Below are 23,375 nucleotides of genomic sequence, written 5' to 3' on the forward strand. Positions count from 1 at the left end.
TGCGATCACCTCGGCAAGGAGGGTAAGTGAGCTTCAAGCTTTGAGTTCAAAACCCCCATTCGTGACCATTCATGCTAAAAGAATGGTATTCAGGACCAGGGCAGCTTTTCTGCCTAAGGTGGTAACTCCTTTCCATCTGGGGCAGTCCATTACCCTTCCTACCTTCTATCTTCCCCCTCACCCTTCCAAGGAGGAGGAGCGGCTTCACTGCTTGGACCCTAAGAGGGCGGTGAGCTTCTACCTTGATAGGACTAAGGACTTTCGAGTGGACGACCAGCTGTTTGTGGGCTTTGTTGGCTGCAGAAAAGGCAGAGCGGTGCACAAGCACACTCTTTCCAGATGGATTGTCTTGTGCATCAAGATATGTTACTCTTTGGCCGGTAAGGAACCTCCAGAAGTTTTAAGGGCTCATTCTACTAGGGCAAAGTCTTCTATGTCTGCCTTGTCTAGAGGTGTTCCTGTGGAGGACATTTGTAGAGTGGCAACTTGGGCCTTCCTCCACACTTTCGCGAAGCATTACTGCTTGGACTCCGAGGTGAGGAGGGACGGACACTTTGCTCGTTCCGTCCTTCAGGACTTTCTGGTATAGAAGGGTGGACACCCTCCTCCGGGAGTGGGACTGCTGTGGGAATCTTTTCACAAGGTGAGGAATCCACTGGCAGATGTATCCATTAGAAGAACAAGTTACTTACCTTCGGTAACGCTTTTTCTGGTGGATACAGTATATACCTGTGGATTCCTCACTGACCCACCCGCCTCCCCGTTGTCCACCCTTGTATACCTACGATTCTAATGATGGGGTTTCCAAATTTATTTGTTACTGTCAAAGGTAGTGTGTTATTTATTGTGCCTTCCTATATTATCTCCACACTGTGTGTGTTGTTTTGTATATTATGTACTGTGTATACTGTGTATATATTGCTGTCAGTCCGTCCATGTGCCTCGAAGGCACGGAGAAAAGGGCGGAACTGACATCATCATGCCGATGAGGTCTTCTTATGGATCCGGTGACGTCATCGGAGTCGCGAGTGGAGCCGTGTCTCTGTGACGTCGTCTTCGACCTCATCGGCGTGGACTGCTACAAAAGTTTCCGAATGTTGCTGGCGCAGGGGATATTCACAAGGTGAGGAATCCACAGGCAGATACTGTATCCACCAGAAAAAGCGTTACCGAAGGTAAGTAACTTGTTCGTTCATCCTGCTCCTCCGTCAATGCGCCCGCTCGAGGACTACCATTGTATCATTAATACTGACGGTTCTCCGCAACCTGCGACCGGATCAAAACATTCTTACTCGGCAGACTGCACTATAGTGGCAGGTACCATAGTGAACGGCAAGTTCAAGTCCAGTGTAGTGCACACGCAGGCACTAGGCGACTGTACCACCCAGTTAGCGGAGCTGCGTGCTCTGGTGCTAGCACTGGAGTTTGTTGATCCTATTGTGACTACCTTGATTGTGAGTGACTCTTACTACTGTGTACAGTCCTTAATGACACCTTATTCTTTTGGTCACAGAATGACTATTGTGATTCTAAAGGCAGCGCAATTATGCATAAAATGCTTTGAGTTCGAGTCGCAGACCTTAAAGAACGTCTGCCTCTCACACAAGTAATTCATACTCTTGGCCACCAGTGTGTAGGAGTACACGCGGTCGGTAACAGTTTGGCTGATATAGCAGCTAAAACCGCAGTAGCCATATATTCAGTTACAAGATCCATGACTAAGATTGATGATGACATCTTGGCAGCTATAGCTGCTACGGAGAAGGGAAGAAAGTACCCACAGGGTTTCCCTTTGAAATACACTTATCATTTAAGTCCCTATAATGTTCCCTATGTGGGAATTAATGACGTTGGTGACCGGTTGATTCCCAACGAGGACCGCATGCTAGCATTGATAACAGCCACGCACGAAGGCATGGGCTCGGCTCATGCAGACGTTTCGGCGACTGTCTCTATCTTGCAGCAACGTTACTGGTGGCGTGGGTTATATAAACAAACCCGTAATTATGTGCTTTCTTGTGACATTTGTCAGCAGATTAAACCTTCAACTGCAGCACGCCCGCCACAAACACAACTGTACATTTCTAATAAACCATTTAATTGTGTGTATTTAGATCACTGTGGTCCGTTTTCTTCAGATACTGCATATAAGTTTATCTAGGTTGCAGTTGATTCGTGCATACATTTTCTTTGGGTTTGGCCACAAAGCAGTTCTGACACACAAATGTCATCAGGGATTTGCGTGTCTTTGCGGGAATTTTTGAATGTGGCACCTTTCATTCTGACCAGGGTCCCGCATTCTCCTCTAAGGCGTACAAGGATACCATGAGGTCTTTGGGGGTGCAAGTCAAATTTTCGTCTCCATACAGGCCTTAGGGCAATTCAGTTGTGGAGCGAATGAACCGTGATTTAAAGCAATCTTTGACAGCTAGAGTTATAGGTACTGGCAGGAACTGGTTCGCCCATTTATATAGTATACAACGTGCTCTAAATAATCTCCCTAGAAGATTTCTGGGTGGACGGACCCCATACGAAATGCTCTTTGGAATGAAAATGTTTGTTCCGGACCTTGATGGTCTAGACATGGCGGCGACAGCCGCATCCTTTGACGTAGATAATCATTCTGATGTGTTACAGAAGCTACAAGAGACTCGAGACGGTCTAGCAAAGGAATATTTACCCTCCGCCATTGAAGCGGCGCTGCAGATTCCGGTACTTGGCTGGCTACCCAAGATCAGAGGCCTGGTCCGTAAGAAGGTGGAGAACAAGAAAGAGTTTGGCCCATCTTATCGTGCATCTGTCCCAGTGCTTGGCGTGAAGGGCACTCGTACAGTTATTTTACCACCGCCGCCTGGTTGCAAAGATAATGTGAGGACTGTGAGGGTCTCAGAACAGAGCAGGCCAGCATCCACGGGAGCGAAGATGATGTCTCCCCTTTCCCCAGAGACCACGCACCCCAGCTGAGGGAACAGCTAAAGAGGTACGTAATATCAGAGAAATGGGAAGACCGGAATGAGCCACCAGGAAGGCTCGAGTGGGTTCTGTGGTGTAGATGGGCAATGGAATGCGATAACCTGTAGTAAGAAACAAAACACATACAGGGTATAGATTAACACTATAACACTTTCTAGCAGGTAATCTCTCTAATAATGCAATCGTGTGTACTTTCTCACTTACACATATTCTCTCGAGGGAGATTCAGAGAATAGGATTGTCACAACATAACTTTTCTCCCTTTGACCAATAGGTAGTTTGCACCGTATGTTGTACAAGGGTAACTGAACTGTCTTGTTAAATATCCTTATGTTCAGGAACTATGGACAACCAAAAAACGAAAAGAAGGATCCACCATATTAAACAGTCCCAGTACTCCACTGACTTGGACCTATATGAGCGAGGTTCAAAATGCACACGAAACGATCCCCCAGCACTTGGAGTATACTTGCGGTTTAGCTGAGAGCAAGTCAGTTGAAGGCGCTTCCTAGCGCGTGAGGAACAGACACGTGAACTGTGTCAGTAGCGTTCTCCTTTGGCACCCAAAGCAATCAATAAACAAAAACTCCGGACTCCCCCGGGCTGTCTCTCCTGGTAGCGCAACCCAGCGCGGGACGATAGACAGCACGGGTCAAGGGTCTCTGCTTCCGAGAGCGTCTCCTTACAGGCAGGAGACAGGCAGTCCCTACGGGTCCTTGCGTCCGAGCGCCCTCCTTACAGGCATGAGGTGGGGCAACTATACCGTAGCGTTCAGCGCTACTTCGCGCTAGCGGTAACAATAAAGTTCACAATTTAAATGGGATAAAAAAAGGAAAAAGAAAAATCCAATAGCGCGACCAGCGCTTCTAAACCAGTCTCTTATACCGGTCCCAAGGTATAAACAAAAAGGGTCCTTGTACTCGACAACTGAAGGTCCAGATAACCCAGTTCAAAACGAATGTCACGAGGAAGTGCAACGAACATCCACTTCACCAGCTACAGGATCAAGGCGTGGCTCAAGCACCAAACAACAAAGCCAAGCACCTGGGAGTTGTTACTGCTTGCTTATAAGCTGGCTCCAGTCAGCTGCTGCTTCCCAGTGTATTGTGGGAAAGTACACAATCATGCTGCCCCTAATGCATTATGGGACATGTGGTATGTGGTAAGAGCTAACAGTACACCCCCCCAATGCTCCTTTTTAGGACGAGGTTTATCGGGGTTTTTAGTGTGGAACCTCTTGATCAAGCGAGGGGCATGGATATTTTGAGCGGGCTCCCAGGTTCTGTCTTCAGGGGCATATCCTGTCCAATCAATGAGGTATTGCAACTGACCTCTATGAAAGCGGGAATCAAGAATGTCTTTTACTTCGTATTCTAGTTCTCCCTCTATAGAAATGGGAGGGGGTGGAGGCTCAGGGAAGGAGGGAGGAAGATAGGGTTTGAGTAACGAAGTATGAAAGACAGGGTGTATTTGTAGGTCAGGGGAGAGATCTAATCTGAAAGTAACAGGATTGAGGACCTTAGAAATGGGGAAAGGTCCAATGTATCGAGGGTGCAATTTTCTTGGACCGGGCAATCTGAGATTTTTTGTGGAAAGCCAGACTTGGTCCCCTTCTCTATATTCGGGGGAGAGACGCCTGTGTTTGTCTGCTTGTGTCTTCATTGCCTTTTTGGCCTCATTTAAATGAATCTTAGCCTGTTCCCAAATGGATTGGATATGTGAATACTGATCTGTGACTGCAGGAGTGTTCGTGAAGGGGAGGGACAGAGGTAGAAACCGTGGGTGGTGACCAGTGATAAAGTAAAACGGAGAAACCTTAGAGGCGGAATGCGTGGTATTATTGTAAGCAAACTCTGCCAAAGGCAATGCGCGGAGCCAGTCAGTGGTAGTAGAGCTTATCAAACACCGGAGAAATTGTTCGAGGGTCTGATTGGTCCTCTCTGTCTGACCGTCGGTTTGGGGATGATATGCCGAAGAGAGTCGGTGATCAATTTGCAGAACCTTGCACAATCCCTGCCAGAATTTAGACACAAATTGGGGACCTCTATTGGAAATAATGACTGACGGTAATCCATGTAATCGGACTATATTGGAAATAAAGATGTCTGTGACACCTATTGCTGTAGGTACTTTCTTGAGAGGGATGAAATGAGCCATTTTGGACAGCATATCTACTACTACCAGGATTGTGGTGAACCCTTGAATTGATGGTAAATCAGTGATAAAGTCCATGCTAATGGACGACCAAGGGGTATCCGGAACGGGTAAAGGCTGTATCAGGCCGGCTGAAGCACAATGTGATGTTTTCTGTCTAGCACAAGTGGCACAGGCGTTAACAAATGCTTCAATATCTTGATTCATATTCTTCCACTTAAACCATCTTTTGCAAATGGACACGGTTTTTTCCCCCCCAGGGTGACCAACCAGAGGTAACGCATGACACCACTTCATGATAATGGCGCGGGTTTCGGGAGAGGGGATGAACAGGCGATTCTGGTGAAAAAACAGGTCCTTAGTTATAGTATTGTCTGTTTCAGCTAGCCATTGCTCCCTATCCATGGATGCATAGGCACGAGAGACTTGTTCCATAAAAGACTCCGTCTTATTCATGGCCGCTAGTATCTTATGTGCAGGGATGATGGATAGGGGTTCTTCATCTACTTGTTTCTGTTCTTTGCCTAAGCGTGACAATGCATCTGCTTTCCCTTGCTGAGAGCCTGGGCGGAAAGTGATTACAAAGTCATACTCAGAGAAGAACGAAACCCATCTCATCTGGCGAGGTGTAAGTGCTCTTGCTGATCTATAAAATTGAAGGTTTCTATGGTCAGAGTAGATGGTGATGGTATGTGGTGACCCCAACAGGTAGTGTCTCCATTCCTGAAAGGCCATCTTAATGGCCAACAGTTCTCGTTCTCCGATGGTGTAGTTTTGCTCGGCCTGGGATAAGGTTTTTGAAAAGTAGGCTACGGGATGGAGAGTACCTGTTTGAGGATCTCGCTGTGACAAGACCCCTCCTACTGCAAACTGGGAGGCATCAGCCTCCACATAATACGGTTGTGTTTCATCTGCATGTCGTATTATGGGCGCTGAAATGAATTTATTCTTTAGGTGACAAAAGGCTTCTTCCGATGCCTCAGTCCACTCAAAGATTACTCCTTTCTTCAACAGTCGTGTTATAGGGGCTACGACTTGGGAAAAGTGATCAATAAACCGCCTATAAAAATTGGCAAAGCCCAGAAACTATTGTACCTCTATTATTGTCTTGGGACTTTTCCAATTGGTGATGGCGGTAACCTTCTTGGGGTCCATATGCATCCCTTCTGGGGAAATCACAAACCCCAAGAAATCCACCTTTTCAACATGAAGGAAGCATTTATCTGCTTTTGCAAAAAGATGGTTGTCTTGCAGATGCTGCAAAATTAACCTCACATGAGTCACATGATCTTGAGTGTTCTGGGAATAAATCAAAATGTCATCAATGTAAACGATAACAAAAACATCCAAATATTCTCTTAAAATATCGTTGACAAAAAACTGAAAAGCTGCAGGGGCATTGCAGAGCCCAAACGGCATCACACAATATTCGAAGAGTCCCAACTTTGTGCGGAAGGCCGTCTTCCACTCATCTCCTTCCTTAACCCGGATCAAATGGTAAGCCCCCCGTAGATCTAATTTGGTGAAAATCTTAGCTTTTCTCACCTGATCCAAGAGGGAAGAGATGAGGGGAAGAGGGTATTTGTTTTTAATGGTAACCTTGTTCAGAGCTCTGTAGTCCAAACAGGCTCTCAAACCCCCTTCACGTTTCGGGATAAAAAAAATGGGGGAAGAAACAGGGGAGGTGGAGTGTCTGATGAAACCTTTTTGCAACATATCCTGTAAGTATTCAGACAGATAAGCGGTTTCTGGTTCTGTCAGTGCATACACTCGACTGACCGGGAGTTGTGCCCCTGGGATCAAATCGATCCTACAGTCGTAGGATCTATGCGGAGGTAAGGATACCGCTTGTACCTCATCAAAAACTCTTGCAAACTCTACATATTCTGGAGGCAATCCTACTTGTTCAGGGGAAGATATAGCACAACAGATCGGATTGTGCCAACTTGCCACATCTCTATAGCAATGAGTCAAACAATAAGAAGATCGTAGTGTGACTGTTCTGGCTGTCCAATCAATGAGAGGGTTATGCACTTGTAACCATGGAACTCCCAAGATTGCACCAAAGTTAGGAGCATCAATCAAATCAAAAGAAAGGACTTCTGTATGGCCGTTATCACATATTACCAAAAGGCCAGGAGTTTCATACATAATCGAACCAGACGATAGTTCCGTACATCTACGGCTCGTACTTTTTCGGGTTGAGCTTTAGGGATGAATTCAATCCCTAATGATTTTGCCAAAGAGATGTCAAGAAAATTGCCCGTAGCTCCGGAGTCAATCATAATGGCCAAGGCCTTTCTTATCTGTGAGGCTAAAACCACTACCACAGGAATGGTAAAATGTTTAGGGACAATAGCTACTGTATTAGCCAAATAATGTGAGACCTTTACTTGGGAAGGACTTGAACTAGCGATCTCAGAACCGTTCAAGTCAGTTAGTTTTCCGACTGGGACACGGCTGCACTTCTGGGGGTCACAATCTTTCCGGGCAACTTAGGTTTCACCAAGCATTCTTTAGCAAAATGACCGCTCTTTCCACAATATAAACATAAATTTAATCGTCTACGTCTGTCACGTTCCTCCATAGAAAGAGGGCATCGAATCCCTCCTATCTGCATAGGTTCGATGGTTTCTTTTATGTCTTTCTTCTCGTTTTTACTGAGAAAAAGACGCGTATAGTCTCCCTTGGTTTTCTCACCTTTCCTCTCTGACAATCTGTGATCAAGTTTTACCACCAGATCAATAAAAGAGGAACAATCCTCAGGGGGATCGACTATTTGGGACAAGATGTCTTTCAAGTCGTCCTTGAGGCCTCGGTAAAACAAGGACGTTCTCTTTTCCTCAGGCCATTGTGTTTCTGTTACTAAGCGATTGAATGTGGTGATATATGTCAACAGATCTTTGGAACCTTGTTTGAGATTTAGCAATTCATTATCGCTTGCCTGCATATACGAGTGACGATCAAAGAGACTTCTCATCTTCTCTTTAAATCTATGGAGGTCATAGAGTATGGGATCATCAGTGTCCACCAAGTGCACTGCCCATAACGCAGCATTGCCACTAAGGTATGAAATGATGAACGCCACTTTGGCGGCGTCGTCGGGAAAGGAAGCGGGGCGACACAGGAATTGAAGATGGCACTGGTTCATAAACACCCCGTACTTGCTACTATCCCTATTGAACCGTTCCGGCATTGCTAAAGGCGTGGGGGATGGGGATACCACCGTGACATTAACCGGGGTTGTGGCAGGTGTCCCACTACTAGAAACAGAGGTGGAAGAGTGGAGCTGGAAGTGAGCGGGGTGGATGGGATTCTTTTTTACCTTGGGAATAGTGTCAGGGTTTACTGCGTCCATCTGTCTCTGAGTTTTCATCACCCCCAGTTCAGTTACGAGGCGGTGATTTTCGCCTCGCAAGATGCTGATCTCAGCTTGTAAATTAGAGACTACTGTCATTAACTCAGTCAGGGAAGTTTGAGAGGCATCTAGAGATGCTGCCTCATCCATCTTCGCTCAGGGGATAGTATAAACGTGGGCTTGGCTTTTCTGTGAGGACTGTGAGGGTCTCAGAACAGAGCAGGCCAGCATCCACGGGAGCGAAGATGATGTCTCCCCTTTCCCCAGAGACCACGCACCCCAGCTGAGGGAACAGCTAAAGAGGTACGTAATATCAGAGAAATGGGAAGACCGGAATGAGCCACCAGGAAGGCTCGAGTGGCTTCTGTGGTGTAGATCGGCAATGGAATGCGATAACCTGTAGTAAGAAACAAAACACATACAGGGTATAGATTAACACTATAACACTTTCTAGCAGGTAATCTCTCTAATAATGCAATCGTGTGTACTTTATCACTTACACATATTCTCTCGAGGGAGATTCAGAGAATAGGATTGTCACAACATAACTTTTCTCCCTTTGACCAATAGGTAGTTTGCACCGTATGTTGTACAAGGGTAACTGAACTGTCTTGTTAAATATCCTTATGTTCAGGAACTATGGACAACCAAAAAACGAAAAGAAGGATCCACCATATTAAACAGTCCCAGTACTCCACTGACTTGGACCTATATTAGCGAGGTTCAAAATGCACACAAAACGATCCCCCAGCACTTGGAGTATACTTGCGGTTTAGCTGAGAGCAAGTCAGTTGAAGGCGCTTCCTAGCGCGTGAGGAACAGACATGTGAACTGTGTCAGTAGCGTTCTCCTTTGGCACCCAAAGCAATCAATAAACAAAAACTCCGGACTCCCCCGGGCTGTCTCTCCTGGTAGCGCAACCCAGCGCGGGACGATAGACAGCACGGGTCAAGGGTCTCTGCTTCCGAGAGCGTCTCCTTACAGGCAGGAGACAGGCAGTCCCTACGGGTCCTTGCGTCCGAGCGCCCTCCTTACAGGCATGAGGTGGGGCAACTATACCGTAGCGTTCAGCGCTACTTCGCACTAGCGGTAACAATAAAGTTCACAATTTAAATGGGATAAAAAAAGGAAAAAGAAGAATCCAATATCGCGACCAGCGCTTCTAAACCAGTCTCTTATACCGGGTCCCAAGGTATAAACAAAAAGGGTCCTTGTACTCGACAACTGAAGGTCCAGATAACCCAGTTCAAAACGAATGTCACGAGGAAGTGCAACGAACATCCACTTCACCAGCTACAGGATCAAGGCGTGGCTCAAGCACCAAACAACAAAGCCAAGCACCTGGGAGTTGTTACTGCTTGCTTATAAGCTGGCTCCAGTCAGCTGCTGCTTCCCAGTGTATTGTGGGAAAGTACACAATCATGCTGCCCCTAATGCATTATGGGACATGTGGTATGTGGTAAGAGCTAACAGATAACAGATGCATCTCAGTGGACAATGTCAAACTACAATGCCTGGCCGATTCTACATTGTATGACACCTGCTGCTTCCTGTCCAACAATATCCAGGAATACAGTCTTGGCCAGTTCCGACAACATCAGGCCTGACACTGCTATAGTGATGACCGCTGTTACTGATCCTTTGCTAACTCCTCTGGCTTGCAGTCTTCATGAAGAAACTGAATATGCGTATCCCGCTACAGAGACATTGCCTGGTTTACAAGACAACACACTAAAACAGTCACGTTTTTCTTTTGACTCTAACTCCACATCGAGTCCCCCATCCAAACTTTATGTTTTTGTCATCTGGTTTAAAAGAAATTATGTAGGTCCTCCTTGGACATACATTTGGTTGGTGTTCATCGCCATTTTTTTGTTCATGTCGATTGGATTTGTGACATTTTTCTTCCTTTTAATAAATGGTCACTACCTCACTTAACGTTCTGCAATAAAAGTAATTGATGGAACTTTGGCACCGCACTCCTCATCACACATCATGAAAAGGGACCAGACTTTTGTGAACATCTCTGTCTGGCCAGTTGCGGATGGAATAGTTTGGGATGCAGTAAACTTCCAAATTCATGGCCCCACAGAGGTGGTTAATGTTCCCAATGTACTTCGCGTTTCTATGGGAGATGTAGTGAAACATAACATACGCTCTGATTGGGACGTACAGGCCGTTCAATCTTTATTTTCTGATTTGAAGTATTATGCTGCATTTGATGCTGAGGATTTGTATTTAAATACTGCAAATTATGCTGATTTATTTTGTTACCAGCATTATGGCCATCATTACCTGCATAAAGCTAATACATTTAGAAATGTTTTTAATTACACACAATGGGAATATTGCCCAGCTCCCATTGAAGGCAGTTCGAAAACGCTTTTGAAAAAATGTGTATATTGAACTGATTTTAATAAATCCAATCCGGATTCATTTTATTTGAAATTGAATACTACACCCAATTCTAAAGTCATGCTCACCCACACTGAATTAGTGTATTCTAAATTCTTTATTGATCAACTGGCAGTGAGTGGCTATGAGCTGTGGAAGGATACAGCAGATCTTATGTCTGTTTGGGGCTATAAGTTCTGGTAGGTACAGGGCTCTGAAGCTTTGCATCGTGTGTGTCTTATCCCAATACAAATCTTATTCTTGAATAGTTCGATTTATCAAACAACCTGTTTGGGTTTGTCCACTGCAAAACAAATGAATGCACCTAAAATACCTGCACTGGCCGATTATGAGAACTGGAATAATCATACAGATTTGGCCGTTGATGATTTGCAGTTGTTGCTTACCAATTATACTTTTAATATTTCTAGCCTGGACCCACAGAGTTGGTTGGTTTGGCAAATAAGTTCAGATTCTTGCCAACGCCGTTTCCTAGACAAGGCCCCAGAATACACTCAGGATAGACCTGATCTGCGTTTTTCAGACTCCCCTTCGGTTACTACCTATTCAGTAGGAAACTTATGTCAAATTTACGGCATTTAACTTGACAGATAAACAACAGTTTATGTCCATGAAGGATTCCACATACACTTTGTTACATATTGAAAAATTAGAACCTTTACCTTTTTCTGTTGCTGAAAGTAATTCAGCAGTGTGGCTCATCCATTGGGTAATAACTCTGCCATTTTCCTTGTTTAAATTTAGTTCATGTATGTAACATTATCCCTTGGGCCGCTATGAACCTTTAGGTAGTGCATTTTTTCACTAGGTGTGGTCTTTACCATTGGCATACAGATGCTTACAGGATGACAGAGAGGTGTACCTCACTGTGATTCCTCGCCTGATCATTCTCTTGTGTGTAAGAATGTACAGTTGCATGGTTTATGTTAATTAAAAGCACCAAATTTGGCGTGTATTTTGAAGGGTCATCCAGTACCAGCTATCACACCTACGTTTACCCTGCTAGCAAACGGTAGCGAATTGCTTTTAAATAATGAAGATTGCTGCGGCATGCTTGCTGGCATTCCTTACATTGTAACAGTCTCGCAGCGTGTGGTTTGCTGTAAAAATATGCTTTTTCCACCCCCACATGGGAGGCTCGACATCTCGATTTGGCCTTCCATTCCGACCTTGAAGGCAGAGTTCAACAAATTTAGCAGAATAAGAGCATTATTGTCCCAAAAAGAAGTTGCTCTCACATCTGCCCGTGAGACCTTCGTCCTTCACGTGGCTAACACCTATACATAGGTACATGCGCTTCTTAATACTGATCTCCCACTACATTTCGGTGCGTTGATTCACACTATCTTCAATGCTTCTAACACTACAGGCATTACCCACTTTTTTCAAGTTGTGGGATCTGGCCTTGTGACCCCTTTTCAAACTATATTTGGTGTGATCCCAGCATTTATCCATTCTATTTTTTCCAGCTTCTTCGGTGTCTTACCACTATTACTTGCACTAGCCGCTGGAATTCTGCTGTTAATTTGCTTGCTCCAAAATGGATGCTCTTCCTGTGGCACCAAAGAGCCAGGACCGGCTGCTGCTGCTGCTTCGTAGTCATATGCTTGAATGCTACGGTACTTTGCCACTGGCCACTCTGAGCGTGGCTTATGGATTATCTTTTCGTTTTGGTTATTTCGCTTGCGTGCAACCAGTCTTTCACTGCCTGGAATGTTCGTTTTAATGGGCATTGGATCTTTGCCTCTCCAATACGGTGTCTCCTGCCCTGGATTATGACCTGCTAATGAGTCCTCTAGTGGCGCATGAGCTGGAATGTTCTGGTGTTGGGATTATGGCCTGTGCGGCTGCGCTTGGAGTTTTAGCGGAATGGGATGTCTGTGCAGCTGCACATGATTTCCTACAACAAAGTGTTCTTGAGTTACACGCAAATTGTCCACTGATGGTGCTAGGAGCTCCCATTGTTGCTGAACATGTATGTTCATTCTCTTTGCTGGAATGGATGGCTGCTCTCTTTTCTGACGATATCAATGACTTCCTCTTGGAGGCTGTTGCAACATACTGCTCATACACCTTAATGGATTAACCTGGATGACTTCCATCATCAGCCGGATATTTTTTGAGGTCCTGGTTTCCTGCGCATTGTTCTGTGCATGAGCAGAATCCCTGTAACAGTATCATTATGATCACAACCTTGAAGAAGAGCAGTATTGCAATCAGTCCATGGTAGATATTCCTACAGCTATGCTTCAAGATCTTCAACAGTTGTTGGCAGACTTTTATACGAGGTTTCCAGACCAGACAAAGGGTCCACCTATTTAATAACTACTTGTATAATCTCGATTTCAACAATGGTAACCTAAGTTACTTTGGCTGGCTTTACCAAGGCAAGCTCATCAGTCACAACTGCAGTTGCCATCACATCGACCTCATGAGCCTCAGCAGCTGTTGAACCCTTCTCACCCACTGCAACAGAGTCTATGCTAACCTCCAATGCACTGTACATCTGCTTCCTTTTTATAGGAAGGATGTGACGGTCGGTGTATATCAAGAAGAGAAAAAAGGACATGAAGAGGGTGACTTTATAGCTCCAACCAGGAGAGCGTCCATCTCGCCTCCTGCCAGTTGACAAACTGACGACACTGCATGTTTTCATCTTTAATTGAGAGAGCAACATAATTTGAATTTCCAGTCCCCAGTAAGGACTAAGATTGCTTACTCTATAATTCTAGAGACCTACTACACAAAACCATCAATCAATCCCTATTGTTGATCCCTTAGGAGTGAGGCTGACTCTGGGCAAACTGACCCTGATCACCACCATCAACAGCAGATGTCAGTTTTACTTCAGCAGGAATGCGTTGCTGGGGTTGTAGGAAATGCGTTTCAATCTCGCGGTTAGGGTTCTTTGCAAAGGATTGTCTTCCACTTCCCCCTCATCCTGACACTGCTGAGCAAGATGAAGAGAGAGCCATGCTGTCTGACTGTTGTTAAACCAGAATGTTCCAGGCATTGCTAGTTAACAGAAATTCTTCTTCACTCTGAATTACCGCACATCTGACACCAACTGCAAACCTTCTATCTCGCTGCAATAGCCAGATATTACCTCACAACCCAGCGTCAAATTGGAAGCGTTTTTGTGCGTGATGTTTTGATCCACTCTCTGCTTTACCCTTTGAAATCCTGCTGTACTTACTCTTTTTGGTGCGGTCTGTGTTGCAACATGCATATATCAAAGTACATTTTACAACTATTTCCCTCTTTTTATGATTTGACTTTTTCTTTTAGCCAGTGTTTAATTTGAACCCTCCGATACTCATTTTTGGGCATTGGGCCTTATTTTTTGCAAACACAAAAGGAAGAAGAGAAAAATGGAAAAACAGTGACTAAAGGAGAAAGCACAGATGAAAAAGAACCTGCAAGTGTGTGATAAAGAGAAAGGAAGTGACGAAAGGTGGATTAAAGTGGCATGAGGTGAAATTAAGATAACACAGCCTTGATATTTGGCACCCCGATTTTCGATTTCTGTTTGTTGGCTTTTGTTTGATAGCCTCATCATATTGCAAGAAAGGCACGTTGATGGGATTTCCTCTTAGCATGTTTGTTGTAACTTCAGGTGTAGTCTGTGCATAAATCTAATTGGTGACAAGTTTGAAGAATAGTTTTGTGAATGGTTCTTTCCTGGGCTAAGATGGTTTATGTAGTTTGCGGATACAGATGTTTAAGGGGATGATCACATGATCAGACCAAACCACTACAAATGGTTTATGAAAGGTTGGTTCAGCATAGTTAATTAATACCAGTTCTACTATCACTTTAGACACACCTCTTACACGTGATCACTATTGTATAACAGCATGATAAAATAATTTGGCAAGCCCTTTTTAGGGCTATCCCTCCACTGAGATACTTGCCATTCTCATAGTAACTAAAAGACAGTGTTCACTCATTTGATAAGCCCGCTTAAGCCTATTTATAAAGCATACATAAAATATATTTCCTGGAAAGTTGTGCTGTTGTTGATGCTCAAGTCTGCAAGGAGTTTCAGCAAAACTCAAGCTTGCTCCTTAACAGTCTTATTGTCGATTTCACAATGACATAGGTCCTGGGTAGGGTAGGATATACTGGGATTTGTATTTCGGCAGACAGGATATCCTTCACCATTGTGACTGATTAACCCATACACCAAGATCCGCCCTTAGACACTTTGAAAAAAGAAACCAGCCAATCACTTAATTCCAATGATACCCCGTAATACCAATCTGAACGATGTACATCCAGGTTCGCCAGGCTTGAGATAAAGGAACTGCCTAGAAGTGACCTGTACTTGTAGGAAATAACTATTTTCATATCTCAAATCATTCCTTGTCAGAGCTTGATACGATCAGAGTTGAGGTTTGGATTGTCTGATAATTTTTTGTGACTTATTAATGAGAAGTTAGGAGTGTACAGACATTCATCCAAAGACATTTTGTGGTGAAAGACAGAGGGAAGGATCAATGCTGTGGCTCTAGATATGAAATTGGAACAGATGATCCATAGATCACAGAAAAGCTGCAAGGGAATTGTTGGTCAGACACGTAAAAGTGAATATGTTGCTCGATGACAGCTAGTTTACCAAAAAGTCCTTTTTATTTGCAATTTTTTCAGAGAGATGACAAATTCAAAATTAATGGACCATAGTGTAACTGTTTCTCACTAGAAACTTGTGGGAGAGAGAGGGGAACGTTTTAATAAATATGTTGACAGCCTTCATCATTTCATGCAGCAGTAAAGACACCCCTTTGAAATGACTGAGTCTGTTCGACTACAACACTTCGTGACCGAATGATATGTGGATGACCATATAAAGACACGTCTATTGGATGTCCTGGAACATGGATCGAAAGTATACTGAGAACTGAATCAGGAGAGATTTGTATTGAAAGAGAAAAACTAGGTTGACATAATCACTAAAGCTAAACTTCCCTGCTTTAATTTCCATAGTAAGAGTTAGCAAGAATTTCTCAAGCACATAGAGAGATGGATGTAGCAAAAGAAAGGGGTGAGTTTATCGAGGACATTCTGTTGCATGATCTTCTTCCAACAAACCCATTATTTGATGGAGATGCTGCAACCAAACCAGTAAAGCTCAAACTTGTTCAAGAACTCGAAAACAGACTTTCACCTAAAGAATTTGAATTACAAAAGGGATCCTAATTGAAAACTGCTGCTGTTTTAGACTACGTCACAATTGCGAATGGTCAAGGTTTCATCCATGCAAAACTTCGGAGAGTTCATTCAGACTGATCTTCAGATATGAAAGTCAGTTTGCACCTTGCAAGAACTGCACATTGTCTTTGACAGTTATATTGAACTATCTGTCAAAGAATGTGAGAGAATCAGACAAATGTCTACAAGTGGAACAATTGACCTTGCCTGCATCAATAATACGACACCTATACCTGTGCAACTTGATATCTGAAAGAAACTATTAGTTATAGATTCCTTACCTTAGAATTGCCCCCAGGCGTCAGACTGGATCCAGAGAATGTTTTACGTAGCAGTACCCCTGCACGTTGGTAGGGGGCGTCAGTCGACTCCGCATTTGTCGTGATCGCCGGGATGATGTCACGGTTTCAACTTAAGATGCCGCCCTCACGCGCCGTGCCAGCCAGCGCAGATCCAGAGAGAGCGGTACCCTTAGTCTCTTTTTGACTAACTATTTTTTTACTTTTGCTGACTACTGTTTAAGTTGTGTTGACTCCTGGTGCATGAGGGATGTCACGTCGGACCGGCTTTGAGGCTTGTGACACCTGTCACAAATTGATGTCGGTTACGGACCCTCACTTTGTGTGCCTCTGGTGGCCATGCCTGAACTGGGGTGGCAGAGTGGACTAAAGAATGATAATGGACCTTTGACCCTGTCACCAGGCAGGTCGCTCCCCCCATCCGCCACGCAGCCCCCTGTGGGTTGAACCTCCGTTGCCGCTTTTGCCGTCTGACTGCTCGCTCCCTTTTTTATTCTGTACCCCATGCGCTTGGCTTTCTGTGCCACTTTGTTTTTTCATTCTGTGCCCCTGTGTTTTTGCTTTCTGGTGCCCCGGTGCTCTGTTGTCCCTCTCCCGCTGTCTTTTCCCGCCGTTTTGTCCCTGGGTTTTCCCCGGATTTTCCCCCGCCGCTGAGCCCCTGCGGCCTGCCCCCTTCACTCCCATTGGCCGCCCCGCTTCCACCTCCCAGCTGCTCCTCCCTCCCTCTGCCCTCATATGGAGGCCACAAAGGCGTGCCTAAGGCAAGCCCGTCTGCGCCCGTCCGCGCCTGGACCGCACCCAGCGCCAGAACCCCTGGACCCCGCACCCCTCGCAACGCCAGACTGCTTTACGACGCAAGCACCCTCCACGCACTCAACACCAGACAAGACCACCCCTGCTTCCGGGGCCACCCCGAAACGCACCCAGGGGCCTTTCACCTGCCGGAACTGCAGATTCACCAGCATCCAACCCTCCACACCACCAGCCAGAGAACCCAACCACCTCCGCTGCATCCTCCTCAACACCCGCTCCGCTCGCAAGCACGCCATCGAACTCTGGGACATCCTAGACTCCACCGCCCCGACGTCGCCTTCCTGACGGAGACCTGGCTGAACGCCACCTCAGCACCAGAGATCGCCATAGCCATCCCACAGGGCTACAAGATCTCCCGCAGAGACCGCACCAACGGAGTGGGAGGAGGAATCGCCATCATCCACAAAAACTCCATCAAAATCTCAACGAACACAGATGACACCCTCACCACCGCCGAGCACATGCTCTTCCAGATCCACACCGACCCCAACACCACCCTCAGAGGACCTCTCATCTACAGACCTCCCGGACCCCGCCCACAGTTCAGTGACACCATCGCCGACCTCATCAGCACCCACGCCCTCGCTTCCACGGACTACATCCTCCTCGGGGACCTGAACTTCCACCTCGAGAACAACAACGACGCCAACTCCACCGCCCTGATCGACAACCTCGCCAACCTCGGACTCAAACAGCTCGTAACGACACCAACTCACGCCGCTGGCACACGCTCGACCCCATCTTCTCCGCAAGCCCCCACGTCTCCTTCAACCACACCACCGAACCACACTGGACCGACCACAGATGCGTCCACATCACCTTCAGAAAACCCACCACACACCACCGCATCCAACAGCTACCACGCCGCTGCTGGGGCAAGGTCACCGAGGACCAACTGACTACCGCCCTCGCCCTGAGACCACCCACCGACCCCCACCGACCCAGACACCGCCGCAACCAACCTCACACAGTGGATCAACGACTGCGCCAACACCCTCGCCCCTCTCAAGACCTCTACAACCAACCACACCAACAAGAAAGCCGCCTGGTTCACCGAGTACCTCCGGATCTCCAAGCACACCTGTCGGAAGCTGGAGAAGAAATGGCTCCACGACCGAACACCAGACAACCACACAGCCCTCAAGAGCGCCACCCGCAGACACCACCAACTCATCAGGACCGCTAAGAAGACCGCCTTCAAGGACCGCCTAGACAACAACGCACACAACACCAAAGAGCTCTTCAGCATTGTGAAAGAACTCTCCAACCCCAGCTCCAACACCAACGACATCTCGCCATCTCAAGACCTGTGCGACTCCCTGGCCACCTTCTTCCACCGCAAGATCACCGACATCCACGACAGCTTCAACTCCGACCCCCCACGCACCCACCACCGAGTCCACCACCCCTGCGACTACCACTCGCACCAGTCGTCTGACCGTCTGGTCCAGCGTCAGCGACGAAGACACCATCAAAACCATGAAATCCATCCACTCCGGATCCCCATCGGACCACTGCCCTCACCACGTCTTCAACAAAGCCAGCGCAACCATCGCGCCCCACCTCCGGAAAACAATCAACTGTTTCTTCGAGACAGCATCCTTCCCAGAAAGCTGGAAGCACGCCGAGATCAACGCCCTTCTGAAGAAGCCCAAGGAGAATCCCAAGGACCTCAAGAACTTCTGGCGCATCTCCCTGCTCCCTTTCCCGGCAAAAGTGACCGAGAACATTGTCAACAAACAGCTGACCCGCTACCTCGAAGTTAACAACATCCTGGACCCTTCCCAATCCGGTTTTCGCAGCAACCACAGCACCGAGACCGCCCTCATCGCCGCCACTGACGACATTCGGACCCTGATGGACAAAGGAGAAACAGCCGCCCTCATCCTCCTGGACCTATCAGCAGCCTTTGACACGGTCTGCCACCGCACCCTATCATCACGCCTCCATGACGCCGGTATCCAAGAGAAGGCCCTGGCCTGGACCACATCCTTCCTCTCCGGCAGAACCCAGAGCGTCCGCCTCCCACCCTTCCGCTCCAAAACCACCAAGATCATCTGCGGCGTCCCACAGGGATCCTCCCTCAGCCCGACGCTGTTCAATATCTACATGGCCCCCCTAGCCCACGTCGCACGACAACCCAATATCATCTCCTACGCCGACGACACCTAGCTGATCATATCCCCCACAGAAGATCCCCACACCGCCAAAGCTAACCTCCACAGAGGAATGAAGGCCGTAGCCGACTGGATGAAGGACAGCAGACTGAAGCTGAACTCAGACAAGACAGAGGACCTCATTCTCGGACCCACCCCATCAGCCTGGGACGACTCTTGGTGGCCCACGTCACTAGGCACAGCCCCGGAACCCACGGACCACGCACGCAACCTGGGGGTCATCCTCGCCTCCACTCTCTCCATGACCAGGCAAGTCAACGCCGTCTCCGCGTCCTGCTTCAACACCCTCCGTATGCTCCGCAGGATCTTCAAATGGATCCCCCTCGACACGAGAAAAACCGTTACCCAGGCCCTCATCACCAACAGACTCGACTACGGGAACGCCCTCTACTCAGGAACTACAAACAAGCTCCAGAGACGACTCCAACGCATCCAGAACGCCTCAGCCCGACTCATCCTCGACGTCCCCCGCCGCAGCCACATCACACTCCACCTGAGATGCCTGCACTGGCTCCCCGTCACCAAAAGGATCACCTTCAAGCTCCTGATCCACGCACACAAAGCACAAAAAAATACCTTGTGCGTGTGTGGAAAATTAGTTCCGACTGTCACACATATGACAATCTTCGGTGCAGTGAGTACAAGAGATCAGTTCTACTAAGTGACCTTCCACCGACATCATATTCTGTGCGTGGACACATTAAAAGAACATTCTACTTGACCAGAAGATGTGTTAATGTTTTGTATCATGCATATGTAGAGAAAGATCTGTGTGAATTTGGTTGAGAAGGTATTAATGGGGTGCTAAAACCTGTAACATTTCTAAAGCCTGTACCCACAGAACTTATATGTACTTGCAAAAACCTGTGCTAGAGGAAGACATCCCTGTCGATATGCTCTTCTCAAATTTTCAACATTCTACAAATGTGCCACAAGCGATTGGTGAAACAAATAAATAAAGTGAACTATGAAAATGTGTCATAAACAGGAGTGATAACATTTTTTTTTTGCATATTCAGATCACAAACATTGTTTGGTGTATACATAAAAGGATTAAAAAACACATTTTTTTTTCATTTCTATATATGTCTCTTCCTCTATTATAACTGCCAGTCTGGAAAATGGCGGAAGGGTTGCTCTGAGGAGTTATTTTCTGTCTCTATAAGATTACTTGATTCCCAAAACCTATGTTTTGGCACCAAAATTAGGTATATAGGTCTCATGGTTCCTGAAATATGACATCACTGCAAGATATCCGCTAGTTTTAAAAATGTCATCCAGAAAAATTCTGCTAAGTTACTTCTCTAATGATCCAAAAACTCAAATCAAAAATGAAAATCTCTGGCCAACAATTTTTTTACAGAAGTATATCAGGGTGCTGGGATTAAGTATGTAGAATGAATTTTGTGCTCCAGGCTAATAGTAATTGACTGCTTGTTTTTAATTGCTCTGTTTTAGCAATGTATGGTGTGCAGTGAAAACGAGTGGTCATGTGGACCTGCTGGTTTACCAGTCCGAGAAGGCATTCAAGATGCAGACTTTGTACTCTATGTCAGTGCACTAACTACTGAGAGGTGCGGCCAAGAAAATATCGTTGCTTACGCAGCATACTGCCAATTGGAAGCAGAAATGGACAGGTAAGATAAATTCCATTTTGTGTGTCTTTCTCAACTAAACCTGTTGCGTTTCTACATTGAAATGTAATCATGTACTTAAAAAGTTATCAGTATTTTGGGGATTTTATTTCAAATTAAAATGTAAATGTGTACATCATGTTTTCAGCTCAATATGTTATGACCGCTTTAACAAATCTTTTTTTAACAAAACTTTTCATTTATGTTTTCAAACATAAGCAAGGCATCAACATAGGCAAAGTACTCAATGTTATAGCAGACACATTTACAGCTCATACATGTTCCCTCCCGATCCAGTATTGTACGGCTGCCCGCTGAACTTCCACCCTGATGGTCATGCACAAGGAAATGTGGACCCCTGCAAAATGCAGGCACTCTTCCCATATTTCCTCCAGCGGTACCAGATGTTCCGATATTTTACCAGGGAGCTTCTGGCCTTATAAATAGTCTTCTGTCAGTGTACACCTGTAAATCCCCCACCACTCCTTTAGTGGGGGGAGGGTTGAGGCATCCCACACACCCTTGCAATATCTCGTTTTGCAACCAGGAGATCTATCCTAACCAACAACCATTCCCTCCTCCCTGCCATCCATTGTCCCCAGAAATACTATTTTATGGTCAAAGAAAAAAATGCATGACCAATTTCCCCCTCCAAGCATCTGTGTACCTGTGTCCAGTACTGTGACATTACTGGACGGCTCCATGTAATATGTAGGAATGTACCACTGGCAACTTATATACATTAGGAGGGTAACCCGTCCCATATGCCACAGTTTGGAGAGGTGGTAATTAACTCTGTGTGGAAAATTAAATTGCATCAGTGTAATGTGTGCTGAGACAGCTAACCCTCTAGGCACCATTTTTGCCTCAAGTCTATTCCTCCTCCTCTTGCTCCCAGAGTTCTAGGTTGTACTTCATCCTGAAGCTCAAGAAGGAGTCAGTGGTGTTGAGCATCAATGACCCTTTCTCCCAAGCTGATCCATAGTAATTGCTTCAAGGGGATGAAATTCTGGGGCCACCACAAGCAAGTATCCAAAACACTCTAAGGCATGTCCAATTGGGAGGTAGCAGAAGAATTGGGCTTTGTGAAGGACAAATTAGTCAGCCAACTGCTAAATGATTTGACATAACTAATTCTCCACACATCTCCAAACTTCAAGATACTAATGATGTCCCAGGGGTTAAACCCTTTTAGCCTTGTTACCTGAGCGAGTAGTGCCCCGTGCTAAAAGGGAGTTTCAGTGGATACTTTAGCTTGCCATCTGATGTGTTTTAAGGCAGCTTTACAACATTAATTCGGGATTATGGCATTTGGAGACCCTGTGTGACGTACCAGGCCACTTTCCAGCAGGGAGTACTTATCAAATAGCTTTAGTATGTCCAGATGTAGCGACACTGCCATGTCTCCTCTGTCACAGAAGAGCCAGTCTATTTAGTGGACTTAGTTGGGACACCTAGTAATCCAGATGAATATTGGGGAACCCCAATCCACTATCCAAAGGGGCTTAAAAACACTTAATGAAGAAAATCCTTGGCACTTCACCCTTCCAATGGAAGTTCACAAGCCAAGAATGTATGGATTGGAAGAACTGTGAAGGAGGAGACAATGGGTCCTTCTGCATGATGTATATGATTTGCAGTAACAAAAATGTCACCCATCCCTCCGTTTCTTGCTTTAATTTTATTGAGTAGAGTGTGGATCTTGAGATTTCGGCTTAACATGGTGTCACTAGAGACCATCAGACCCGGGTACTTAGTGGGTCTTGGCGATCGTCAATTGGGAATATTGAATTTTCTCTGCCCAATATGAGCATATATGTGGCTTTTCCCAAAATTTACTTTGAGACCAGAAGCATCACTTTAGATATGTAGCATCTGCAATATTCTAAGGAACAAGCAGTTGGGTTGCTGTATAATCAAAAGTGGATCATCTGCATATAGCAAGACTGTCTTATGGGTCTTTCTTCCATCCTTAACCCAGGTGGCTGTATTACAGACACACAGATGAATGGAGAAAGTGGGCAAACCTGATGCATATCGTGGATCTGAAAGAAACAAGTTTGTTAGATTCCTCACCTTACAATATCCCCAGGCGTCAGGCTGGATCCGGAAAGATTTTTCGTCAGCAATACCCCTTGTGCGTCGCTAGGCGTCGTCTGCGGCTCAGCGTCCGTCGTCGGCGTCGTGCGCCGGAATGACGTCGTCGGAGTACTTAGACGCCGCCCTCGCGCGCTGACGTCAGTTGAGGGGCCTGGCTCCGCCGTCGACGACTTTGGTCCCACGGGCCCGACTGGGCGACCTCGCGAGCCGGCGGCTCCGGCCCCGGCGCCGTCGACGACTT

General features: G+C 46.2%; 1 protein-coding gene across 1 annotated transcript in view; it reads left to right on the forward strand.

The window, feature by feature from the left end:
* Positions 1-23,375, forward strand: part of LMLN (leishmanolysin like peptidase) — a 431,292-nt gene that overhangs the window by 107,818 nt on the left and 300,099 nt on the right. Inside the window, exon 6 of the mRNA XM_085647501.1 lies at positions 20,859-21,037. Coding sequence (XP_085503627.1) covers positions 20,859-21,037 — 179 coding nt within the window. The remainder of the gene's footprint in view (positions 1-20,858; positions 21,038-23,375) is intronic.

Source organism: Triturus cristatus, chromosome 3_2 (genome assembly GCF_964204655.1).
Source record: "Triturus cristatus chromosome 3_2, aTriCri1.1, whole genome shotgun sequence".
Taxonomy (NCBI): Eukaryota; Metazoa; Chordata; class Amphibia; order Caudata; family Salamandridae; genus Triturus; species Triturus cristatus.